At 34.2% G+C, this 23,684-nt stretch overlaps 1 protein-coding gene across 8 annotated transcripts in view; it reads left to right on the top strand.

The window, feature by feature from the left end:
• The window catches only part of OGFOD3 (2-oxoglutarate and iron dependent oxygenase domain containing 3), a 238,297-nt gene that overhangs the window by 48,939 nt on the left and 165,674 nt on the right, over positions 1-23,684 (top strand). For 5 of the 8 annotated variants that reach the window (XR_012481624.1, XR_012481625.1, XM_074265028.1 and 2 more), the window contains exons 5-8: positions 2,149-2,213; positions 3,888-3,944; positions 7,698-7,851; positions 10,914-11,037. Coding sequence is in view for 6 of the 8 variants with exons in the window: in XM_074265028.1 (XP_074121129.1) it covers positions 2,149-2,213; positions 3,888-3,944; positions 7,698-7,851; positions 10,914-11,037 (400 nt within the window). In the remaining 2 variants the exon portion in view is untranslated. Of the gene's footprint in view, positions 1-2,148; positions 2,214-3,887; positions 3,945-7,697; positions 7,852-10,913; positions 11,038-20,409; positions 20,607-23,684 lie in introns of those variants that run through there. The other 3 variants (XM_074265026.1, XM_074265025.1, XM_074265027.1) reach the window with 3 other exon arrangements.

Raw genomic sequence — 23,684 nt, 5'->3', positions numbered from 1 at the left:
CAGTGTCCAGTGCAAGCAGCTCCACTGTCCTTAGATAATCGCCAGGTGACGTGGAGAGATCCAGAAAGTCATGAATGGAAGGGACCAGATAGATTAACTGCTTGGGGGAGAGGGTTTGCTTGTTTTTCTGCAGATGGAGAAGGAATCAGATGGGTGCCAATGAGCCGTATTCGCCTTGTCCATCAGAGAGAGATGGAGCAGACCCTTTAAATGAAGAAGACCCAAGAAACATTGGGTGATTCCATTGCTGACTGTGCCTACCACTAAAAGAGCATGGCAGTTATGACAATTGACTCATGGACATCAAAATTTGTTAATAAGTTTGTAGTAGGACTTGAAAACCCTCAGGAATCATTGGATTCTTTGAGACATGTTGCAAGACTTCAAAATGTGCAGTAATTATTAGATTCCCTAACACATAATAAGACAGTTTCAGGGATCATTGGATTCCTTGATACATGAAGTAATGGAAAATAGATTGGTTTGGGACTATCTCTTGGCTGCTGAAGGAGGCATTTGTGTGATTATTGTTTGCATACCCTTCTTCTAGAACTTCTGGAAATATGAATGTTGATTCATATTGTTTGTTATATTACTACTTGCATGTACAATTCATGTTTATTACACCACATTGAGCTTGTGCTAGCTGTGGGGAGAGTCATCACTAATAGCCTGTGCTTTATTGCTATGTGCTTGTGTAATACCTCTCATGCTGATGGGTTTGTGCATATCTGTTTCTAATAAGATCCTTCAGCCCAGAAACCCGCTAACAATATCTGGCTTTACTCCTCACTTCCCTTTGGTGTTTTTCATCTCTTTTCCTGAGAAGTCAGAGAGGGTGTGATCATCTCCTTTTTATTGCTTTCGCCTCCCTTCCTGAGAAATTGGAGGGGAGTGATCACCTCTTTTTGGGGGTTCTCACTTCCCTGAGAAGTCAGGGATGGTGTGACCACCTGCATTCTAAAACAAAAGAAAGCGGGAGATGTAAAGGGCTGAAACTCTTTTTTTTTTTTTTTTTCCTGAGCCTGGGGTTAAGTGACTTGCCCAGGGTCACACAGCTAGGAAGTGTTAAGTGTCTGAGACCAGATTTGAACTCGGGTCCTCCTGAATTCAAGGCTGGTGCTCTATCCACTGCGCCACCTAGCTGCCCCTAGGGCTGAAACTCTTAAAAGGTGTGCTTGAATCAGACAACCAAGACTTTCGGCTAATTACTTATTGGACAATGATTAGCTTATGTTTCGAAAAATGGCCCTTCTCACTGTTCGGTGCTGGCTTGGTGTTTTGGCATATACAGATAATCGCAGGAAGTATTAGAGGGTGATGTGAGACAAGCCAGACTCACTTTTCCTCAGGATGAGGAGGACAAAGGTTGGTAGCAAGCCTGTGGCAGTTTGTCTTCTTTACTTCTCCTTCTAAAGACCAAAGACTTTTACTCATCCTGACTCTAGCTGATCCTAAGACCTCCAGGGAGCTAGGTTGGACTTTACACATGTTCTCTAGTTCTTCTTTGGTCATAAATTCATCTCTTCTTCAAAAATCTGACAGATAAACTATTTTTGCTTTTCTAATTTGTTTATAGTATCACCTTTTGTATCTAAATCATGAACCCATTTTCATCTTTGGGGTGTGAGATAATTAGTCTTGCCTAGTTTCTGCTGTACTATTTTCCAGTTTTCCCAGCAATTTTTGTCAAATAGTGAATTATCTCAGAAACTGGAATCCTCCTAGCAGTTTTTTAATGAATTTTTAACCAAATAAATGTAAGCTATAAATACAAAATTGGCTTTGGGATTATATCTGAGATTGAATGTGATCTCAGATCCTCCTGATTTCAGGGTTGGTGTTCTAATCACTGCATTATCTAGCTGTCTGTCTCTCCTCCATTGCTAAGTTACAGATCAGAACTATAAGATTCTCCTAACATATTGTCAACTAAAGGAAATATCAACTAGGAAGGAAGGAATATAAGTAATGTTAAATATAGGGAAATAATAAACAAATGAACATGTGTATATGTCAGATTGTAAAAAATATTTATTTTCTTATGCAAATAAGAGTTATGCTACTTATAGCTTTCAGTTGAGTAAAAAAATTTTTTTTCCTGATCTTTCATCATTAAGTTTTCATTTCATTCTCAATCTTTTCCAGGCTTCTATCTTAGACTTACACTCTGGAGCACTTTCATTTGGAAAACATTTTGTAAATCTTTACAGGTAATAATAAAATGCCTACCCTAGCATTCTGTTGTATCATAGAAGTATATGAGATTGAATTTATTTTTATAGTTTATATTATTCAGAGAATAACTTAATAATTCATTCTAGTGTTCCTAGCCACAGACCTTTTTATTTAGACTGATATTATTTTTATTAATTTGCAAAAACCATAGCCTATTAAATTTTATTTAATAGTGTAGTAGACAGATAGTAGACAGAATGCTAGATATGGAGTTAGTAAGACTTATCTTCCTTAGTTCAAATCTAGCCTTATAAGCTTTGTGATTCTGGGCAAGTCACTTAATCCTGTTTATATAAGTTTCCTCACCTATAAAAAGGGCTAGAAAAAGAAATAGTAAACCACTCCAATATCTCTGCCGGAAAAATTTGGGATAGGGTCATGAAGAGTTGGTCATGATTGGAAAAAGATTGAATGCGGTTTGAAAGTATTAAACAAGTATAGAATTCTCACACTTTAAAAAAAAAAATCTGAAGAATTGAAAAAAAAAAAAAAGGAATTAACCTTTTACCACAAGTAATTTTAATCTAGTTGAAGAGAAAAGGTGTACTCATACAGCAATAGAGAGCAATTAAAAGTTAAACTGTGTGGTAGGTACAATACTAGTTCACAGATAGGAGAGATTGATTGGTTTGGAATAGTTTAGAATGAATTCTTGCAGCTACATCTTTACCAGGACCTTGAAGAATGAATAAGATGGGTAGATAAGACTTAAGAAAGCATCCTAGATAGATTTACACTGTTCAATTTTTATGTTTTTATATGGAACATAGTGAAAACTGTAAGGCTATTAACAGAATACATGGTAGAATTAAAGAAAAAACAGTGGATGCACATAGCTCCAAAAACAATGGATCCAATCCATTAAACTGAATAGATTTTAAGACTGAAGTTATATATCTAATAAAAGGTGTACACAAACAAAATTGTGTCAGTAATAAAAGACACAGAGTCAAAGGATCATAAACTTGGCAGGAATCTCAGAGGACCCCTTGTTGGATCCCTTATTTTACATGTAGATGAGGAAACTGGAAAACATTTTGTAAATCTATACAGATAATAATAAAACATACCTACCCTAGCATTCCGTTTTATCATAGAAGTATATGAGATTGAATTCACTTTTAAAGTATATATTGCTCAGAAAATTACTTCTGTGGTATTTCATCCCAGTGTTTCTAGCCTTTAATGCTAGCCAGTGAAGCCTTTTTCATTAAGGCTGAATCTAATTTTTATTAATTTGGAAAAATCACAGCTTTGTAGAGGGCGTATGTCTTAAGTCAGGATTTAAATCTGGGTCCTTTGACTCATAGCCCAATGTACTTTTAAACTAATTCATTCCATTTCCCTTGAGATGCTTTTGCTTTTGTTAGGTAAGGGAACCAATACATATTTTTCTCAACCCTGGTGAATGTTGTTATTATTACTTAGCGTAAATTTTATATATTTTTTGGTGATTTTTTTTTTCAGTGCACTAAATAGATGGTTTTAAATAATTTCTTTTCAAAGAACAAGTTAATTTTCAGGAATTTTATTTTGCCATTTTTAATTGGCTAAATGGTAGAGAAAAATAGAGTGAAAAACTATAATATGATTTATTTCTTTTTATTTATATATATATATTTTTTTTTTAATTTATTTTTTTTTTACAGATACTTTGGGGCAAAAATTCAAAATATCTTTTCAGAAGAGGATTTTCAACTATACCGGTAAAATAATTCAAAGAAGTCAAAACAAGATCTATTCTTGAATTTTAGTGCTAAGGCTTTAGAAAAATCTTGTTTAAATGTTCGAGCTTTCAAGAACATAAGTCTGAATACATGTCTTTTTGGTAGACAATTAGCCACAGATCAAATGTAAGATGTTTCTTTGTCATCTTTACAAAAAGAATATCCTTACTGCTAAAAAGTGGATTTATACTAGATTTCACTGATGAGATTGGGAATTGATTCAGAGAGAAAAGGATATATTAATGACAACTCATACATTATCTAAATTTCCTCTCTATCTTTTAATGATATATATATATATATATATATACATCTAGCTAGTTAAGAAATAAAATTGTGTAATTTATTTTTGGTTAATACACATTCACAGACTTGGCTGTAAAATGTGAATTGATCTCTATGGGATCATTCATATATGCACACCCTAATTTAAAAATGTTTAAATTTGGCAATAATATTTTTTATATTATGAGAAAGTTAGGCAGTAGACTTAGACTCATGCTTTTCCATTTTGAATCTCAAGAGTAGGTAATTTGTTTCAGATTTTGTTTGGGTATGCCTTTTATTAGATACATAAGATCAGACTTAAAATCTATTAGTTTAATGATTTGGATCCTTTGTTGTTGAGATATTTGTATCCCATATTTCTTCTGTAATTCTACCATGTATTCTGCTAATGATCTAGCCTAGCAGTTTCCACTATTTTCCATATAATGTGACAGGGTCCTTCAAAACTACTTCTCTACCTTTTCCCCCCTAATATCTTTGCCATAGTAAGTGTTTAATATTCATGTCAAATTAATTAATTAGCATGTTTGCTAAAAGGGAATTTGCAATGAACCTTTTTTCAGGAAATCAAATATCCCTAAATCAATTTCTCCCAAAAATAACAATAACAAAAAATATTAAATTCTCTAAATCTCTGTAATGATGCTTCTCAAAAATCTCAACTCAAGTCCTCATGAATTCTACATATCTGATGATAATGTTACCTTCTAAGTTGTTTCAATAAAAATAAGGCAGAAATTACAGAATAAAATAAAAATTTGGGATACTAGATCATGGTGCTATATATTCCAAGTCCCTTAAATGGAGTCTCTTTTGAAATATATGGTTTTGAAAAGAAGGAATATATCAATAATGAAAAATAACCCTGATTAGATTTGTGGAAAAAGTTTGTCCTTTATTCAGATAAGTATGATTTTATGTGATGGATTACTATGTTACCATGTTTAATTGACATATGTTAGAACACTTTCTTTTAGGTAGAAATATTATTTACAGTAGAATATAAAATTCATTATCATTTCTTTTAAAAATTGGTCATCAACTTCATTTGGAGAATAGCTCAACTAATTGTTACCTAAATATAATGGAGTATTATTGTGCCATAAGAAATGTTAAATGTGAAGAATTAAAAGAAACAGGAATTCAAATGGGATCCAGCATCAAAGATTTAAATCTGGAAAGAACCTTAGAAGTCATTCCTCTCTGTGCATAGTTTAGGCACTTAAGGCCTTAGGAAGTTAGTTGACTTTCCTAAAGTGACACAAGTATCAAATTATAGGGATAGAAAGATGAATTGATACAAAGTGAAGTTAGCAGAACTTCAGTTAGAAAAATAATATACATAGTCACTTCAGCAGTATTAATTTGAAAGAACAGTATTGAACACAGCATGGTTGCACTGAACAATCGTGGCTCTGGAGAAAGAATAAGAAAATATAACACTCTCCCTTCTTTGCAGTGGTGAGAATCTATGGGTATGAAATATAAACTTTTAAAATCCTTGTATACAAGGTATACTCAATGGGTGTACTAGTTGATATATTTATAAAATGTATATAATGTTACAACCAAAAGAAACAATTAAAAATAAAATGATCTTTAAAAACATACTGCCAGTTAAAAAATAGCATAGAGACATAGGTTTTAAATAAGAACTTTTATTACATTATTTCATTACTCCTTATAGCAAGTACCCATACTTTAGCCTATATGGAAACTGGAGTTCAGAAGTTGTCATTTGCTTGAGAACATATAGTTGATATAGAAGTAGAACCCAGTCTAGAATCCTGTTTGTTTTACTCTGAAACTGATATTCTTTTTTTTTAATTTATTTTTTAAAATTAATTTTATAATTATAATTTTTTGACAGTACACATACATGAGTAATTTTTTTAAAACAACATTATCCCTTGTATTCATTTTTCCAAATTTTGCCCTCCCTCCCTCTATTCCATCCCCTAGATGACAGGCAATCCCATACATATTAAATGTGTTACAGTATAACCTAGATACAATATATGTATGTGTAAATCCATTTTTCTTGTTGCACAGTCAGAATTGGATTCCGAAGGTAGAAAGACAGTAGTGCAAACAGTTTACATTCAATTCCCAGTGTTCCTTCTCTGGGTGTAGCGGTTTCTGTCCATCATTGATCAACTGGAAGTGAATTGGCTCTTCTTTATGTTGAAGATATCCACTTCCATCAGAATACATCCTCATACAGTATCGTTGTTGAAGTGTATAACGATCTCCTAGTTCTGCTCATTTCACTCAGCATCAGTTGATGTAAGTCTCTCCAAGCCTCTCTGTATTCCTCCTGCTGGTCATTTCTTACAGAGCAATAATATTCCATAACCTTCATATACCATAATTTACCCAACCATTCTCCAATTGATGGACATCCATTCATTTTCCAGTTTCTAGCCACTACAAAAAGAGCTGCCACAAACATTTTGGCACACACTGGTCCCTTTCCCTTCTTTAGTATTTCTTTGGGATATAAGCCCAGTAGTAGCACTGCTGGATCAAAAGGTATGCACAGTTTGATAACTTTTTGGGCATGGTTCCAAATTGCTCTCCAGAATGGCTGAATTCTTTCACAACTCCACCAACAACTCCATCAGTGTCCCAGTTTTCCCACATCCCCTCCAACATTCATCATTATTTGTTCCTGTCATCTTATCCAATCTGACAGGTGAGTAGTGGTATCTCAGAGTTGTCTTAATTTGCATTTCTCTGATCAGTAGTGATTTGGAACACTCTTTCTATGAGTAGAAATAGTTTCAATTTCATCATCTGAAAATTGTCTGTTCATATCCTTTGACCATTTATCAATTGGAGAATGGTTTGATTTCTTATAAATTAGAGTCAGTTCTGTATATATTTTGGAAATGAGGCCTTTATCAAAACCTTTAACTGTAAAAATATTTTCCCAATTTGTTACTTCCCTTCTAATCTTGTTTGCATTAGTTTGGTTTGTACAAAAGCTTTTTAATTTGATGTAATCAAAATTTTCTATTTTGTGACCAATAATGATTTCTAGTTCTCCTTTGGTCATAAATTCCTGCCTCCTCCACACGTCTGAGAGGTAAACTATCCTATGTGAAACTGATATTCTTTATGCTGTGTCACACCATTTCTCTGTTACCCCCCCTTTTTTTTTTCTATGAGAAAATTAGAATCCATTTGCATTAATTTTAATTTATTTTCCTGGCTACAAGGTCAGGAAATCTTGAAATACTGGTTATAAATTTTGGTAAGTCATTTAATCTGGTGGTGTCCCCAAGTGAAAATTCAAGTTGCAGATCTGCCTTGGTATAGGAGGGACTTTCTTTACCAGAAACTCTGATGAAAGTCCTGTTAAAGATAATGAAAATATTTACTTTGCATATGGAGTTTGCTTTTAAAGTGAGTGGATTTGTGTTTTGTTTTTTTTTTTTACAGTGATGTAAGGCAAAAAATTCAACACGCAATTGGTCAAGCTTTTGATATCAACATTTCATCCATGTATCTGACAAAACCTACCTTCTTCTCCCGAATAAATAGTACAGAGGCCAAGACAACTCATGATGAATACTGGCATCCTCATATTGATAAGGTGGGGTGCATGTATGTATGGGTGGTTGTGCAGGACATCTTCCCTTTTAATATGCCATATTGAATATAAGACTTAAATTACATATTGATTCAATTATCTTTTACATGACATATAGAAATGATACTTTGATACTTTATGAAATAGATCAAGGCAGGAATTTATTATAGGTCAAAGGGCAAGCTCGTTATTATGATTATTAATTCTCTATGTTATATTTTCTTTATATCTCTTATTATTTAATATTTCAGGATTTTATTTCTTACAATTTTGAGATTTATCCTCCCTTCTTGTATTAGCAAAAGGAGCAAATAGGGCATTACCATTAATGAAATATTTATTGAGTATAGTAATATATACATGCTACTAAATTATGGGGGAAGACAGAAAAATACTTATAAGAAATCATACCTGACCTTGGAATTTGGATGCTTAGTTTGGGAGACAAGACATATATAAGGTGGAAAGCCAAATAATAATGAAAGTTTTTAAACACAATAAATGAGTAAATAAGTGATACTAGGTACCATAGAATTACAGAATTTTAGAGTTGGAATGGCTATGAGAGGTCCTAAGCAGTGCCTGAGTAATTCTGTGAATATTTGAATATCTAGCTTCTCAAATAAAATGAGTGATGAGAACTAGATAAGGGGTACCTAAATGAAATTAGGTTTAATTGAGGTCTAGTGGCAGGTTCAGAGTACAGGAAGTCAAATGGAGCTCCCTTGCAACCCCTTTGGATTTTACAAGGAAACAGAATTAAATAAGTTCTAGTAGTGGCGCAAGAGTCCTCTGTAAAGGAATTTATAGACCCGAAAACCTAGATTGATAAAAGAACTTTATTATGGGATTTGGTAAAGAGAGCAAGACACCAGAGCCAGGGTGGTTCCAGTGGGCAGGAATCCTTTGACATGGCAGGTGTAAGGTGCCATGTTTGGGACCTCTTCAAAAAGAGGACTCCAGTTTGGCTCTTTTATAATAGGGTGCTTTGCTAGCTGAAAGGGCTCCTCCCTAGTTTCAGCCAGGGTTAGAATTTGAATAGAATTCAGTGGATTTCTGGACTGAGCCAGATAATAAAGATAAAAACTATTTGTGTTTAGGGTGGAGTCCCCTCCCTGAGACAGAGTCCAAGAGGTTTTAAGAGTTTTGGGGTTTCTTCCTCATGAGGAGGACTTGTTTGAAGGCAGAGCAATGACTAGGAATAACAATAGACACAGAGTGGGGTAGTCTATCAGCTCATTTTTATGTGAATGTTCTCAGAATTTTGAAGGTTATAACTAAGAAACTATAAATCAAATAATTACTTGGAGAGTACAGGAAGATTTTACAGGATGTATAAGCACTACTGGGGTTATATTTATCAAAAAAGTGAATCTTTTGAATTTCCCTTGATAAATTAAAGATGAATCACAACTTAGGAGGAGGCACTCACTTGAGACATTGGAAAATATAAGCTAAAAGCAGAAGAAATTATAAGACAGCAAGGGAAGATTGTAAGGGTTAAAAAGTCTCTAGAAGCAAGGAATGCAGTTCAAGGCATGTGAGAGGTCCTGAGGGATGAGAGGTTCTCAGGCGCAAGCGAATCCTATGTGGAGGTAGGGCACAGCCCCATGAGGCAGTGTCTGATTCCAGGTACCACGTCTCCCTCCTTAGTGCTCTCAAAGCCTAGCACGCCTCCCTCCTTCTTCTCAGGCCAATCCCATTATGCCAGGTTCCTAGAGGACCTCCCCCTTCCCCCAGATCCTCAGGGGGGTATAAATATATGCTATCTAAGAATAAAGTTCTCTTTCACTTCACCCCTACCTCCTGGTGGTCTGTCTCTATGGGATCCGGGTTGGTGCCCAAAGATGGGTAAGTGTGGCTTAGCCGTGCCGGTCGACGGACAAGCATTAAGAGTTAGCTCTAAGGGGAGCTACCAGGTTAGAGTAGTCCTTAGGGGTGTAACAAAGATGACTAAATAAATGATAGAGGAAGCAGAAGAGAAACTTGAACAATGGGAGAAATCAGTGGTAGAAAGCCCAGGAGACAACAAGAGAAGCTGTTTGTAGGAGACAAAATACTGACAGGACCAAAGAGCTTAGCAGCTACTAGTTCTCTAGAAAAGAGCCAAATATTGATGCTGTGGAGAGAGCAGCTAGGTTTATTGTTCTCTGGGGCCATCTATAGCCTAAGAGGAAGTGAATCTCTCGAAAGTTCTTGTATTTTGTTTTTCATTCATTTCTGTTGTATTGACTCTTTGTGACCTGATTTGGAATTTTCTTGACTAATTACTGGAATGTTTGCCATATTTTTCTCTAGTTCTTGTGCTGGTCTCTCTCCAATTTGAGAAAGAGAAATAGGGGGAGGCTTTGTCCTAGCCTTGTAATAAGAATAGACTTGACTTTTCTGGGGGCTGATTGGATTTAACAGAATCCCTGGCTATTTGAAGAGCTGGAGAGGGAAATTTACATGGCTCTGTTGCCATTACAGTTTGAGAATCACAATAGAGGAGCTCAGATTAGTAGCAAAGTATAGGAATATATCTCTTCTCCAAGTTTGAGTTGTAGTTTAATGTTTGTGGTCATATCTGTGGCTGTCTCTCTGCAGAGAAAAATCACAAGATCTGCTGATAGTGTGATAGAATAACTACTGTGCCCTGCTTCTTACCAGGCTGACCCTAAGATCTTTAGAAAGAGTTTGAATCGTAGCTTATTGTCTGTGGTCATTACCCCCTTCTGAGAAAATTCTCTAGATCTGCTGCTCCTGTGAGAGCAAGTGGGATTATGTTCAGAGAAAGGGAAAGAGAATATAGATACCATTACTCATGACCAGTCTAATGTCCTGCCTAAATAAAAATCATAACCTAACTATTTCTCTCTCTATCTTGGGAATTACTTTGTCAAGAAATTTGGAAAGGACTACAAAAATGAGGGCTATTTTTTTTTTTTTTCATTAACTTTCAGATAAGTCAGGACCAATTTGGTCCTGAACTGGAATTGGAAAATCTTATATATGGCTTTTGAGATTTCATTTGTACAGATAATTAGCAAACAGTATTATTCCATTTGTGTTTCTTTGATTTATAGGTAACATATGGTTCCTTTGATTATACCTCACTGCTGTATCTCTCAGATTATATGACAGATTTTGGTGGAGGAAGATTTGTGTTCATGGAAGAGGGTTTTAACAAGACTGTGGAACCTAAAGTTGGTAGGTCTATAATTACTGGCTATAATATTCCTGGGGCTTTTAATTTTGATATCTTTTTCAGGAGTGATTAAATGAATTCTTTCAATTTCTATTCTATCCTCTGGATTTATGCAATCGAGGATTTGATAAGACATCTAGTCTCTTTCTTTGATCATGGCTTTCAGGTAATCTAATAATTCTTAAGTTATCTTTCCTCAATTTATTTTACAGGTCAGTTGTTTTTCTGATATGATTTTTTTTTTTCCCTGAGGCTAGGGTTAAGTGACTTGCCCAGGGTTACACAGCCAGGAAGTGTTAAGTGTCTGAGACCAGATTTGAATTCTCGTCCTCCTGAATTCAAGGCTGGTACTCTATCCACTGGGCCACCTAGCTGCCCCCTGATATGATATTTCACTTTTTTTTTTTTTTTTGGTATTTTTTCACTCCTCTAATTCTGTTTTATTGTTTCCTTTTGTGTCCCCAAATTTAACTTTCACTAAAAGTTGTAATATCAAAATTATTCTTAGAAGATGCTTTCCCCAAAATGTTATATTCCTGTTCACCAAATCTAGCCCCACAAGTATTGAGTATGAGTAGAGTACAGCTATCAAGACACATATTGATGGAGTATAAGACAATGAATTCCAGAAATATATTGGAGTTTCAAGACTCTCCCCATATGTTCACTGAATGTTAGGGAGCAGGGTCTGAACCACAAAATATATTGGATTTTCGGGTCACTGTCACAAGGTATCTCAAAAGAAATTGTAAGCTTAAATCATCTCCAAATTAAGAAGCAAAGATTTTATTATTATAACATTGACTAGTGGGCTAAGTTCCAAAAGTGAATTAGTGCTTAATAGGGGAAAGAACTGGGCTAAGTCTCCTAGCAGAACTCACTATTAACAAGGGGGAAGAAGCCATAAGATGGGGTTCAGTTCCTAATGAACTAGAGATGCCATAAGGCAGACTAAATTCCTAAAGAAGTTAGTTATAACAAGGAGAAAGATGCCATAAGGTAGTCAAAGTTCCTAGAGAATTTGCTGCCATAAGGCACATAGTTCCTAATGAACTTGCAAAAAATTAGTGTGTAAATAGGTTCTTTTATAGAAGAAAAAAACCTCCGGGGGACATAATAACTTGACCTTTTGATTGGATACAGTAATTATGAGGTCGTGATAATTTTGCCAGAGCAAAGGTCTACTTCAATAAAGGTTCGATTAAAATAACTAAAGACTCATTTAAGAATAAAAGGCCCACTTAAAGACAAGATAATCCTCCTGTGCTTGCCTCTGGTCTTAGCTTGGCTTCCTGATTGTAATGTAATTCAGGTCCTTTTCTGTTAATACCCCTTCAAAGACCTAGTCTCATCAATATCACATATTGGGATAACCAACTGAAATAAAATCTTGAAATTCTGCTGTCACTTGGGCAGAAATATCTGTTTGATTAGCCATCTGACTCCTGGGTAGATTCATTGTTTATTGATGTTTCATGGAGTCATTAGCTTCCACTTGACAAATTATAATTTTTAAGAAATTTTCTTCAATGAGCTCTTGTACTTCTTTTGTCATTTGGCCAAATCTGTTTTCTTAAGGATTTCTCTTCAGTGGATTTTTGTGCCTCTTTTACCATTAATCTGAGGACCATATCCAGTCAGCCTAATCTATATCTGGCTACTGGACCTAGATGGCTCTGGAGGAGATGGTGAGGCTGGTGGCTTTTCCCAGCCCTCCCTCACAGCCCTTGTGTGCAGGCATCACCTCCATGATGTCATGGTCCTCTTTGAGAATGAAGGATAAACAACAAAAGTAACAACAATTAGTCTAATTCTGTTTTTTTTAAGGTGTATTTAAAAAAAAAATTTTTTTAATAGCTTACCCAAGCTATTAACTTTCTTTTAAAAATTTTCTTGTGTCATTCTTCTTTCTCCAATTTTTCCTTTCCCACACTTATCACTTTCTTTAACTCTTGTAGGAATTCTTGTATGGTTTGGTTCCTATTAGCATTTTTTCTTTGAGGCATTGCATGTAACTATTTTTACATTTTCTCCTTCCAAATGTATATCTTAGTTTATACTACCATTCTGATTTTTTTTTATTGTTGTTGTTGTTAATTGTTCATTCTTCCAGTCTATTTCTTGACTTTGAACTTTATATTAAAGTTGATTTCTACTCATCTCAGGGTTGAGCAGTGCTGTCCCAAGCGTTAGGCTCTTTTGTACTGTTATTTTCAGAGCTAGTTCTGGTGGTCTGCAAGTTCTTGATGCTTCCATGATGGTATGATCCTGGGATAGTTTTGGTCACTAGTCTGCTGGTCTGTGCTTTGGTCTTTTCTTAGGAATGGCCCTTAGTTCCCTGCAGGTGCAAGTGAGAATGGTTTCTTTGCCTTGGCACTATGACTAGGATTCCTGCTCTCCAGTGACTGACCTCCAGTGCTTCTTTCCCATTTTAATCCAGAGCTGTGTATGGGCAATATAGGTACCAATCAGCACCAAATGTACCTAGTTTTAGCAAAGGACCCTCTGTAAGCTTTGACTTCTGCAATTTCTGATACTTTCTCTGATCTGAAAGAAGTTCTTACTGCTTGTGTAGTCACTATTCCCATTTCTTTGTGGGTTGTGAATAGGCCTCCATCTTCTCCTACCAACTTTTGAAGTTTTCTTAGATTGGGAAAAATGTTTTTTACTGACCTTTTATTGGCTCTACCACTCCAAATTTTGACTTAAGATGTTATTTTAAAGTTGTTTGGTGGAGATATTGAGAGAGTTCAGTTGGATAGCTCCTAATCTACCACCTTAGCTCCATCCTTTGTGAATTCTTAAATCTGTTATCTAGGTTTTTTTATGGCCAAGATTATCTTTGCTTAACCTTTTTTCTGAGTCATTAAAAAAAAAAATGTTTATTGATGTTTCTTGTTTTTCCCAATATCTCTTCTCTGCATTCCCTTACTCAGAAGACCACCCTATATATTTGAATTGGGCTTGATCTTTATAATTTTTTTCCATAAAGGATATTGCTGGTATTTTTCTAGCAATTTGATTGTTGTAGCATTAAAAATGTGTGTTAACTCTGACTATATTTTCATTTTTCTTTCATTAACCATGACCCAGCCATAAAGCCCAATTATTTTTTGAGCTGTGTATTCTGTTCTTTATTTCTTTAAGGAGAACTTTGCAATTGATTTTCTACAGGTATTTTTTGTACTTTGGTGGATCTAGTTCCAGATATTTTGTAGTTGTTTGGAATGGAATTTCCCTTTCTATTATTACCTCTTAGATGTTATTATTATTATATGAAAATTCAGTTGATTTTTAAGAGTTTATTTTGTTGTCTGCAACTCTGCTGAATCCATTAACTATTTCAAATAGTATTTATTGTTGCTAATTCTGTAGTATTTTCCATATATGCCATCTTAATACTAGCAAATTATCTCCTCTTTGCCTATATAATGCATTTAATTCATTTCTTTATTGAAGTCTATATTTCCAAAACAGAGCTGTTATAATGTGCATTTCTTTAATCAATAGTGATTCTTTGACCATTTATCAATTGTGTAATGACTTGTAAATTTGACTCTGTTCTCTGTGTATTTGAGAATTGAGATCTTTATCAGAGACACTTGCTATAAAAATTATTTCCCAGCTTTCTACTTTCTTTCTGATCTTGATTGCATTGGTTTTGTTGTGTAAAAACTTATCAATTTAATATAAACAAAATTATCAGTTTTATGTCTCCTGACAGTCGCCATTTCTTGTTTGGTCATAAATTCTTCCCTTGTAATGCCAGAGAAACTGAGCAAGATAGAGATTAGAGAACAATTTAATAATTTATTTAAAAGGGAGAGATTTACTGGGACCAAATGGATCTATGGTTTGGTCCCAGGGCTGAATGAGACTATGAGTCTCAAAGAATCCAGCAGTGAATGTCCAACACAAGATTCTATTATAGTGTAACAAGAACAATGACATAATGGGGGAGGTACTTGGATGGGGATGACCTAAGGGGGGGGAGGAATTAGGGTGAGGATGACATAATAGAGGAAGCATAATGGAAGGAGGTACTAGAGAGGCTCCTGATATTCTAATAATGTCTAAAGTGGATGAAGACCTTTATCCCATCAAACATTAAGAGGGAATGACTATAGCCTAAGGACTAAGATGTATAAGATCTTTATCCTAACTTTAAGAGGGAATGGTTATAACCTGAGGCAGAGTAACTAAATAGGACAATTAGGGAAACTGGGTCAGGACTTTAAAAGAGAACTGTGGCACAATATCCTTATCCATAGATCTGACAGGTAAACTGTTCTTTGCTCTCCTAATTTGCTTAAGATATCACACTTCATGTTTAAACCATGTACCCATTTTGATCTCATCTTAGTATATGGTGTGAGATGTTGGTCTATGCCTATTTTTAACCATACTTTAAATAGTGAGTTCCTATCCCAAAAGCTGGAATGTTTTGGTTTTTCAAACATTAGATTACCATTGTAATTTATTACTGTGTCTGGTGTAAGGAATTTATTCCATTGATCAACTATTCTATTTCTTAGTCAGTTCCAGATTTTTATGATTACATAATCGTTTGAGATATGATACTATTCTTTTTACTTTTTAAAAAATTTTTTTAAAATGTTGATTCCCTTCATATTCTTGATCTTTTATTCTTCCAGATGACTTTTGTTATTCTTTTTCCTAAGGTATGTCTTTTTAAAAATATTTTATTTTCTCATCCAATTACATGTTAAAACTTTAACATTAAAAATTTTTTTTGTCATATTCTCTCTCTTCCTTCCTCTTTCCTTCCTTCCCTCCTTCCCCAACTCCCTCCCTGAGATGTTAAACAAAATAGGTTATAAATGTGCAAACATCTGTATTTTTTAAAAGCATACTTTGTTTCTGATCTCTTTTAACTTCTTGGAATGATTTTCATTTTGTAGCATATATAGTTTGCTGTCATGATGTAACAAATGTCAAATACACACATACATACACATTAAGATTGAAATTAAGGTAAGCTGAAGAATAAAGTTTTGAGCATTATCTTATTAAGAAGGTTAATGGCTGCTTCAGCTATGTCTGAGATCTTGAGGAGAAGAGATAGCTCATTTTTATAAACAACAGAACTTGGTAGATGGAGAAACCCTGTGATTATTTATAGATCTGACACATGGGATAGGAACATTATGAATAGATTACTTGAGCATTTCAGGTTAGTAACTACATGGAGCTAGTGACTACTTCCCTCTGTCATAAAATAATGCTGTTTGATGTATTATAAAATAATGCTGTATGCTGTAATTTTTGCTAGTGAATTAAACTTTAATAGAGTCTCTGGCATGGAAAAAGTTAGCTTTCCTTAGTATTTTAAGAATAGTTTTGGGACAATAAATTTCTTAGAGCTAATTTTAGGACTTAAAGATAACACCAGATGTCTTGATATTTACCCTGGAGCTAAAGGTCTAGAAGATGGCAATCCTTTCATTTTAATTACAGTATCCTTTATCAGGCTGACAAACTAGCCCAGAAGGGAAAACTGAATTCTAGAACTTAATTAAAGGGAACTGAAAAGGGGACTTGAGCAAATATAGAATTAATTACACCATGAAATCAGTAGAATATAGAATTAATTCCAAAGTAGAATTAGTTTGACTTTCTTCATTATTTTAATATTTTTCTAACCCTGTTTTTCAAAGAGACCTTTAAGCTAATCACTGATCACCAAAAAGTTTTCCACATATGCTACTGGGGAAAATTTAGGTGTAGCATTTAAAAACCTTAATAAAAATGACATTCATTTTTCCAGGAATAAACTTTCTCATTTAAAACAGTCTTACAAAGTAGCAAAGTATCCTCACTAGTAATGACAACAAAAAAGTGACCTGAACAGGAAAGGTGTTTGACACTAGTTTTTTTCCCCCCCTATTCTGTTTTCTTCCCAATTTTGGTTTCTAATAATCAATCTACAAGAAAGACTTAGAGTTTTTCCTTCCCCCAACAACTCCTACACATATTGTGGTAGTGGTGGTAGAGTGTTTAAACTCGATAATTGATATATGTCATTACTCATTGGGTACCCCAATGCCTTGGTATCAGTCAACTTATAGAGGATGCATCTGAGGATGATGAATTCAAGACTGTCACTGGGGAGCCAATAAGTATTTCTAATTAAAATGCTGCAGCAAATTCTATTTTTTTGTTTGTTTTTCATGTTGTTTCCATGGCTAATGATATCAGGACTGCTTTTGTTGATCACAAATAGCATTGGGTTTTGTGTTTATATTGTATATTGAATAACTGATGTACTTTTTAAAAAATCTGTCTAGTAATATCAGGGGGCTCTTATATATTAAAAAAAAAAAAAGTTTTAGTTAGTCTCTGGTGCCTGTAAAATAGTTTTATTTACATAGCCTTAATTATTTTTGAGTCTGCTTTTTGTTTTGTTTCTTTCAGACAGACAAGATATATAATCACAAAATATTTGAGAAAGGTGAGAGAATAAGAACATGAAAACATGAAGTGTAGGTTTTTTCTTTTTAAAAAAAGTACATATTTTTATAAGCAGTATCTTTCCGTGCCACTCTTCCCCAGGTGAAGAATAATTTTTAAAAAATGAAAAGCAAGATCTTCATAATATGCACAGTCCAGCAAAACAAATTCCCACATTTATTTCATCTAAAAATACATAGAGCTCATTCTTAATTTTATGTTTATCAATCACTTCTCTGGTAGGAGATTGTTAGTATGTTTCATTTTGAGTCCTCTGGACTCATAGCTTATCATTGTTTTGATAGTTTAAGTCTTTTAAAGTTGTTTTTCTCTATTATATTGTCATTGTATAAATTATTCTCTTAATTCTGCTCACTGCATTCCAAATCAGTTTATAGAAGCAGTCCTACTTTCCTATGAAATCATTTTTTTCAACATTTCATATGTTACAATATGTTACATTATATTCTTATAGCAGAGTTTTCTTAGGTATTCCACAGTGGGGGTATACTTTAATTTTCAGTTCTTTGCCACCACAAAAAAAGACTTGTTATATTTTTGTAAACATAGTTCCTTTCCTCTTTCTTTAATCTTTTTGGGGTATAAACCTAATATTTCTTGTCAAAGAATATATGTATATTTTGGTTGGGGGTATATTTCTAAATTGATTTCGAGAATGGCTGGATTAGTTTACAGTTCTATCAAGCCTGTATAAATGCACTTGTTTTTCTATAGTAGATAATTCTTGGTTTGTAAGACTTTTTCTTTTTGCCTTTCGGAGAGTCTAAGCTCACCTCTCCAAAGTGGCAGCTGTTAAGTCTTAGATAGTCTTGCTGTGACTCCTTGGGACTTGAACTCTTTCTGTTGACCACTTGTTGTAAAGGTCCTGTCGTCTCTAAGTTGTAATCCTTCTCTGGGAGGAGATCTCTTTTCTTTAAAATCTTTTCCTCTGTGAGCAGGTTTCTTGGGAAGCTTCTGGAGCCTCCAGCCAGAGTGAAGGTAGAATCTTGAATCCTCTTCCTGAATCCTGGCTCTGAATCTCCTCCAGCTCTTGTCCTTCCAAGACTGCTTGTCCAGGCCCAATGTTGTCTTCTTTTATTCTCCCTGAAAATGGGCATGGGAGAACTCAGGGGGCTTGTGAGAAATACCTCAACCAATGAATTTGCTCTTTTTAAAGGTGCAAACTCCTTTAAACATGTAAACTCCCCCCCAGAAGTCCAAAGATGCAAACTCTTTTCAAAGGTGTGAATTCTGAGCTAGAGAATTGTTTAGACAACCTGAGTTATCACCTTGTAATTCTAACAATATTTTATATAATATATAATATAATATTTTATATATAATATATATTATATATAATATAAATGATATTATATATAAATATGAATTTATATGTAATATATGTAATATTTTTTCTTGGACCTGAATGTTCTAGATTTTTGTTATAACATTCTGGGGAGTTATTTTATATTAAGGGTGTTTCAAGAAGTGACCAGTGGTTTCTTTCCATTTTGACTTTGCTCTCTGGTTCTAATTCTTGACAATTTTCTTTTATAATTTCTTGAATGTAGTACCTAGTTTTTGCATTTTTGGTCATGATTTTTAGATGATCTGATAATCCTTAAATTGCTTCTTGATCTGTTTTTCATGTCATTTGTTTTTTATATTATACTCTTATGTTTTTTTCAGTTTTTTAAAATTTTATTTCTTGTCACAATTAGTTGTTGATTTCTACTTGGCTATTCTGATTTTCAAGTTATCCCTTACTTGGTTGAGATTTTCCACTGTTCCACTCTTTGCCATTTTTTTTTTCCCATTTAGTATCTCCTATTTTATTTGTTCTAGATAATGTTGTAATTTTTGGGCCAGGACTTATTTTTTTCTCTGAGACTTACTTAGACTTGTTGTAAGTTCAAGTTGAGCCCCGACTATTTCCAGGTACAAGATATTTTCTCATAATATTAAATATTTTTCTTGATCTGCTCATTTAGGCATCTTGGCTGTCCGGATTGGGGATTAGAGGCAGATTGCTTTGTTCAGATTCTGCTCTCATGCTTCTGAATAGCATTAGCAGGCCCTGCTTTATTCCAAATGTGATGACTAAGACTAGCCCTTATCTTCAAGGAACTCCAAGGCTCTTCTCATACTGGAGCCTCCCTTTAGTCACAGAGCTCCAGGGATGCTAAGATTATATCTTAGGTCTTTCCCCTTACTACTGGGCTCTGGGGTTGTCCCATATGAGGCTCCCATCATTGGACTTTTAAGGTTACTCCAGGTGGTCTTTGTCTAAGGATCTTCTGCCAATGATTTGGGAGCATTCCCACCACTGAGTATCTCTGACTTCAGGCCAGACTCTAGGTTATTTCGAATTGCCCTGGGCTATTTCATGCCATGTTTTCTGTTCATGGATTCTGGTGATCTTCTGAGTAACTCCTGGGCTTGAGGGCAGAGCCTATAGGTTATTTTCCTTATTTCTTTTTAAGTAGTATATTTTTAAAATTTTACCATGGTGTCTTAATATAGAATCTAGTTTCATCTAGATTCTAATAAACTGCCAAAATCCTACAATCCTTCCAAAATCTAGATTTTATAAATGTCAGTGTAGTCTAAAACCTGGGTCACTCTAGTCTTGTACTTTTTCCTCCAAAAGAATTTGTGTTCCTATCCTTTTCTCTGAGTTTGTTTTTTCATTCCTTTATTTGATTTTTCTCGTGTAAAATTAAGGTATTTTATCCTCTGCTTTTTAGTAGCTCTCATTAAATAAAATTAGTTATTTTAATGGGAGCTCTTCTTCATACAGAAATATCCAGTGGTCTAAATGATAGCATTTTTCAAATAGCCAGTCATCCTAGCTGTTATCTGCCTTGTCTTCAGTAATGATATTTGCTTTCTACTTCTTTTAGGTCGAGTCTCCTTCTTCACATCAGGTTCAGAAAATCTCCATCAGGTAGAGAAAGTCCATTGGGGTACTCGTTATGCAATTACCATCTCTTTCACCTGCAATCCTGACCATGGTATTGGGGACCCAGCATATCTTTAAGATAAGGGCCCTATGGATTCAAAGTTTGAAATAATAAAGTGATAAATTTGAATTTAAAAACTCCATGGCCATATTTAATGTATCACTTATTTACAGTGAGTTTTATTTTATAAATATTTGTTTTTTAATCAGTATACTAGGAACAATGAACTTTTCATTAAGAAACTATATTTACTCATTTGAGAAATAGAGAAAAAATTCTAAGACTGAACATAACTGTCTATGACTGCCTAACTAAAACAATTGACATTCTATATTTATGGGGAATACATATAATGTTATACTTATTTGGAAATACTCCCATTCTGCATAGGCAGACTGGTTTTTTTAAATGACCATACTCAAGATTTGGAGAATCATTTTAGGGCTATTTAAGACCAATTAAAATGTTAACCCTATTTTAACACATCCATTATTCATAAAAACATAGCTTTTTAGTATTCTTGCTTGGGGGAAAAAATAAATACAACAATTAACCTTTAAGTACCTTGTTGTTGTTCCCAAGGAACCAGTAATTTCTTGGAGGGTGATGTCTTGACTTGCAATTGAATTGGTTTTAAGTGAGGCTGGGCAGCTTCACTGGGCTCCTCCTGTCATATGAGTCCAGGGGCAAGACTTAGGTCTGGACACTACACCAGATACAATGGGCCAATCTTGGCTAAGGTCTTTCCTGGATCTCAATTTGTCTTAAGTAATAGGTAAAGTAATTAGTTTTTCTCTTAGTTTGGGCAGAAAAAAAGAACCCAAGTTTGAAATAAAGGGTTTTTTTTTATTTTGAATGACCCAACACATTTCTATTGGTCAAAACACATCATAATTTTCATTGTTTTTGTACAAGTTCATTCTGGTTATAGGAATGGTATTTTATTTAAGCTCTGTTCAGATGATATTTGGTAGAAAAAAACAAGGAACATATTCATTAGAAAAATATGTCTTTGTAAGGAGCTTGTGGACATGTAATAGTAAAAGTGTAAAATAACATGCTAAATTTGAAAGGGGAAAAGCACAGATAATGGTTGTGGAGCCCTTCATTTGTCAAGAGTTTTAAATATAAATATTACAGAATTTTTAAAAAATTCATCTAATCAGAAGGACTGTTAAAAAGAGTAAATTCAAGTAAAATCCAAACTGACATTTGTAATTAGTTAATTACTTTTTGAATTTAAGCAGAAAGATTTACTTTTTAGATTCTGTCAAAAATTGAGAATTTTCTCAAATGAAGGTGGCCTCGCTGTACCTGATCTAAAACTATAGTATAAAGCAGCAGTCACCAAAACCATTTGGTATTGGCTAAGAAATAGACTAGTTGATCAGTGGAATAGATTAGGTTCACAGGACAAAATAGTGAACAACTATAGCAATCTAGTGTTTGACAAACCCAAAGATCCCAACTTTTGGGATAACAATTCATTATTTGACAAAAACTGCTGGGAAAACTGGAAATTAGTATGGCAGAAATTAGGCATGGACCCACACTTAACACCACATACCAAGATAAGATCAAAATGGGTCCATGACTTAGTCATAAAGAACGAGATTATAAATAAATTAGAGGAATCTAGGATAGTCTACCTCTCAGTCTTGTGGAGGAGGAAGGAATTTGTGACCAAAGGAGAACTAGAGATCATTATTGATCACAAAATAGAAAATTTTGATTACATCAAATTAAAAAGCTTTTGTACAAACCAAACTAATGCAAACAAGATTAGAAGGGAAGTAACAAATTGGGAAAACATTTTTACAGTTAAAGGTTCTGATAAAGACCTCATTTCCAAAATAGAGAACTGTCTCTAATTTATAAGAAATCAAGTCATTCTCCAATTGATAAATGGTCAAAGAATATGAACAGACAATTTTCAGATGATGAAATTGAAACTATTTCCACTCATATGAAAGAGTGTTCCAAATCACTATTGATCAGAGAAATGCAAATTAAGACAACTCTGAGATGCTACTACATACCTCTCAGATTGGCTAAGATGACAGGAACAAATAATGATGAATGTTGGAGGGGATGTGGGAAAACTGGGACATTGTTGGTGGAGTTGTGAAAGAATCCAACCATTCTGGAGAGCAATCTGGAATTATGCCCAAAAAGTTGTCAAACTGTGCATACCCTTTGATCCAGCAGTGCTACTACTGGGCTTATATCCCAAAGAAATACTAAAGAAGGGAAAGGGACCTGTATGTACCAAATGTTTGTGGCAGCCCTTTTTGTAATGGCAAGAAACTGGAAAATGAATGGATGCCCATCAATTGGAGAATGGATAGGTAAATTGTGGTATATGAATGTTATGGAATATTATTGTTCTGTAAGAAATGACCAGCAGGATGAATACAGAGAGAATTGGAGAGACTTATATGAACTGATGCTGAGTGAAATGAACAGAACCTGGAGATCATTATACACTTCAACAACGATACTGTATGAGGATGTATTCTGTTGGAAGTGGATATCTTTGAAAAAGAGAAGATCTAATTCAGTTCCAATTGATCAATGATGGTCAGAATCAGCTACACCCAGAGAAAGAACACTGGGAAATGAGTGTAAACTGCTTGCATTTTTGTTTTTCTTCCCAAGTTATTTTTAACTTCTGAATCCAATTCTTTCTGTGCAACAAGAAATTCGGTTCTACACACATATATTATATCTAGGATATACTATAACATTTAACATGTATGGGACTTCCTGCCATCTAGGGGAGGGGATAGAGGGAAGGAGGGGAAAATTTGGAATAGAAGTGAGTGCAAGGGATAATGTTGTAAAAAATTACCCATGCATATGTACTGTCACAAAATAAATAAATAAATAAAATTAAAAACTGAATAAAATAAATGTCAACCACCAAAAAACAAAAAAATTGAGAATTTTCATTTTACTCAAACAAAAAAATTATTTTAAGATCCTCTTCACCTGGTCTTTACCAGTTTAATAATGTATATACCTTTTTATTTCTTCCCTTTAAATCTGTTTTATATTATTTAATATCATAAAAATATAGACTATTGAAGCGATGACTATATAATTTGAAGAGATGACTATGAAATGTGACTGACTAATTTCTCAAGTACTACTTACCACTCAGATTATCTCCCTGATAACTCAGTTACATTTCCCCATTGAGCTTTCCAGTTCTG

The sequence above is a fragment of the Sminthopsis crassicaudata genome, chromosome 4 (genome assembly GCF_048593235.1).
Source record: "Sminthopsis crassicaudata isolate SCR6 chromosome 4, ASM4859323v1, whole genome shotgun sequence".
Taxonomy (NCBI): domain Eukaryota; kingdom Metazoa; phylum Chordata; class Mammalia; order Dasyuromorphia; family Dasyuridae; genus Sminthopsis; species Sminthopsis crassicaudata.
The sequence above is the reverse complement of the archived record's forward strand: the minus strand, read 5'-3'. Positions and strand labels throughout refer to the sequence as shown.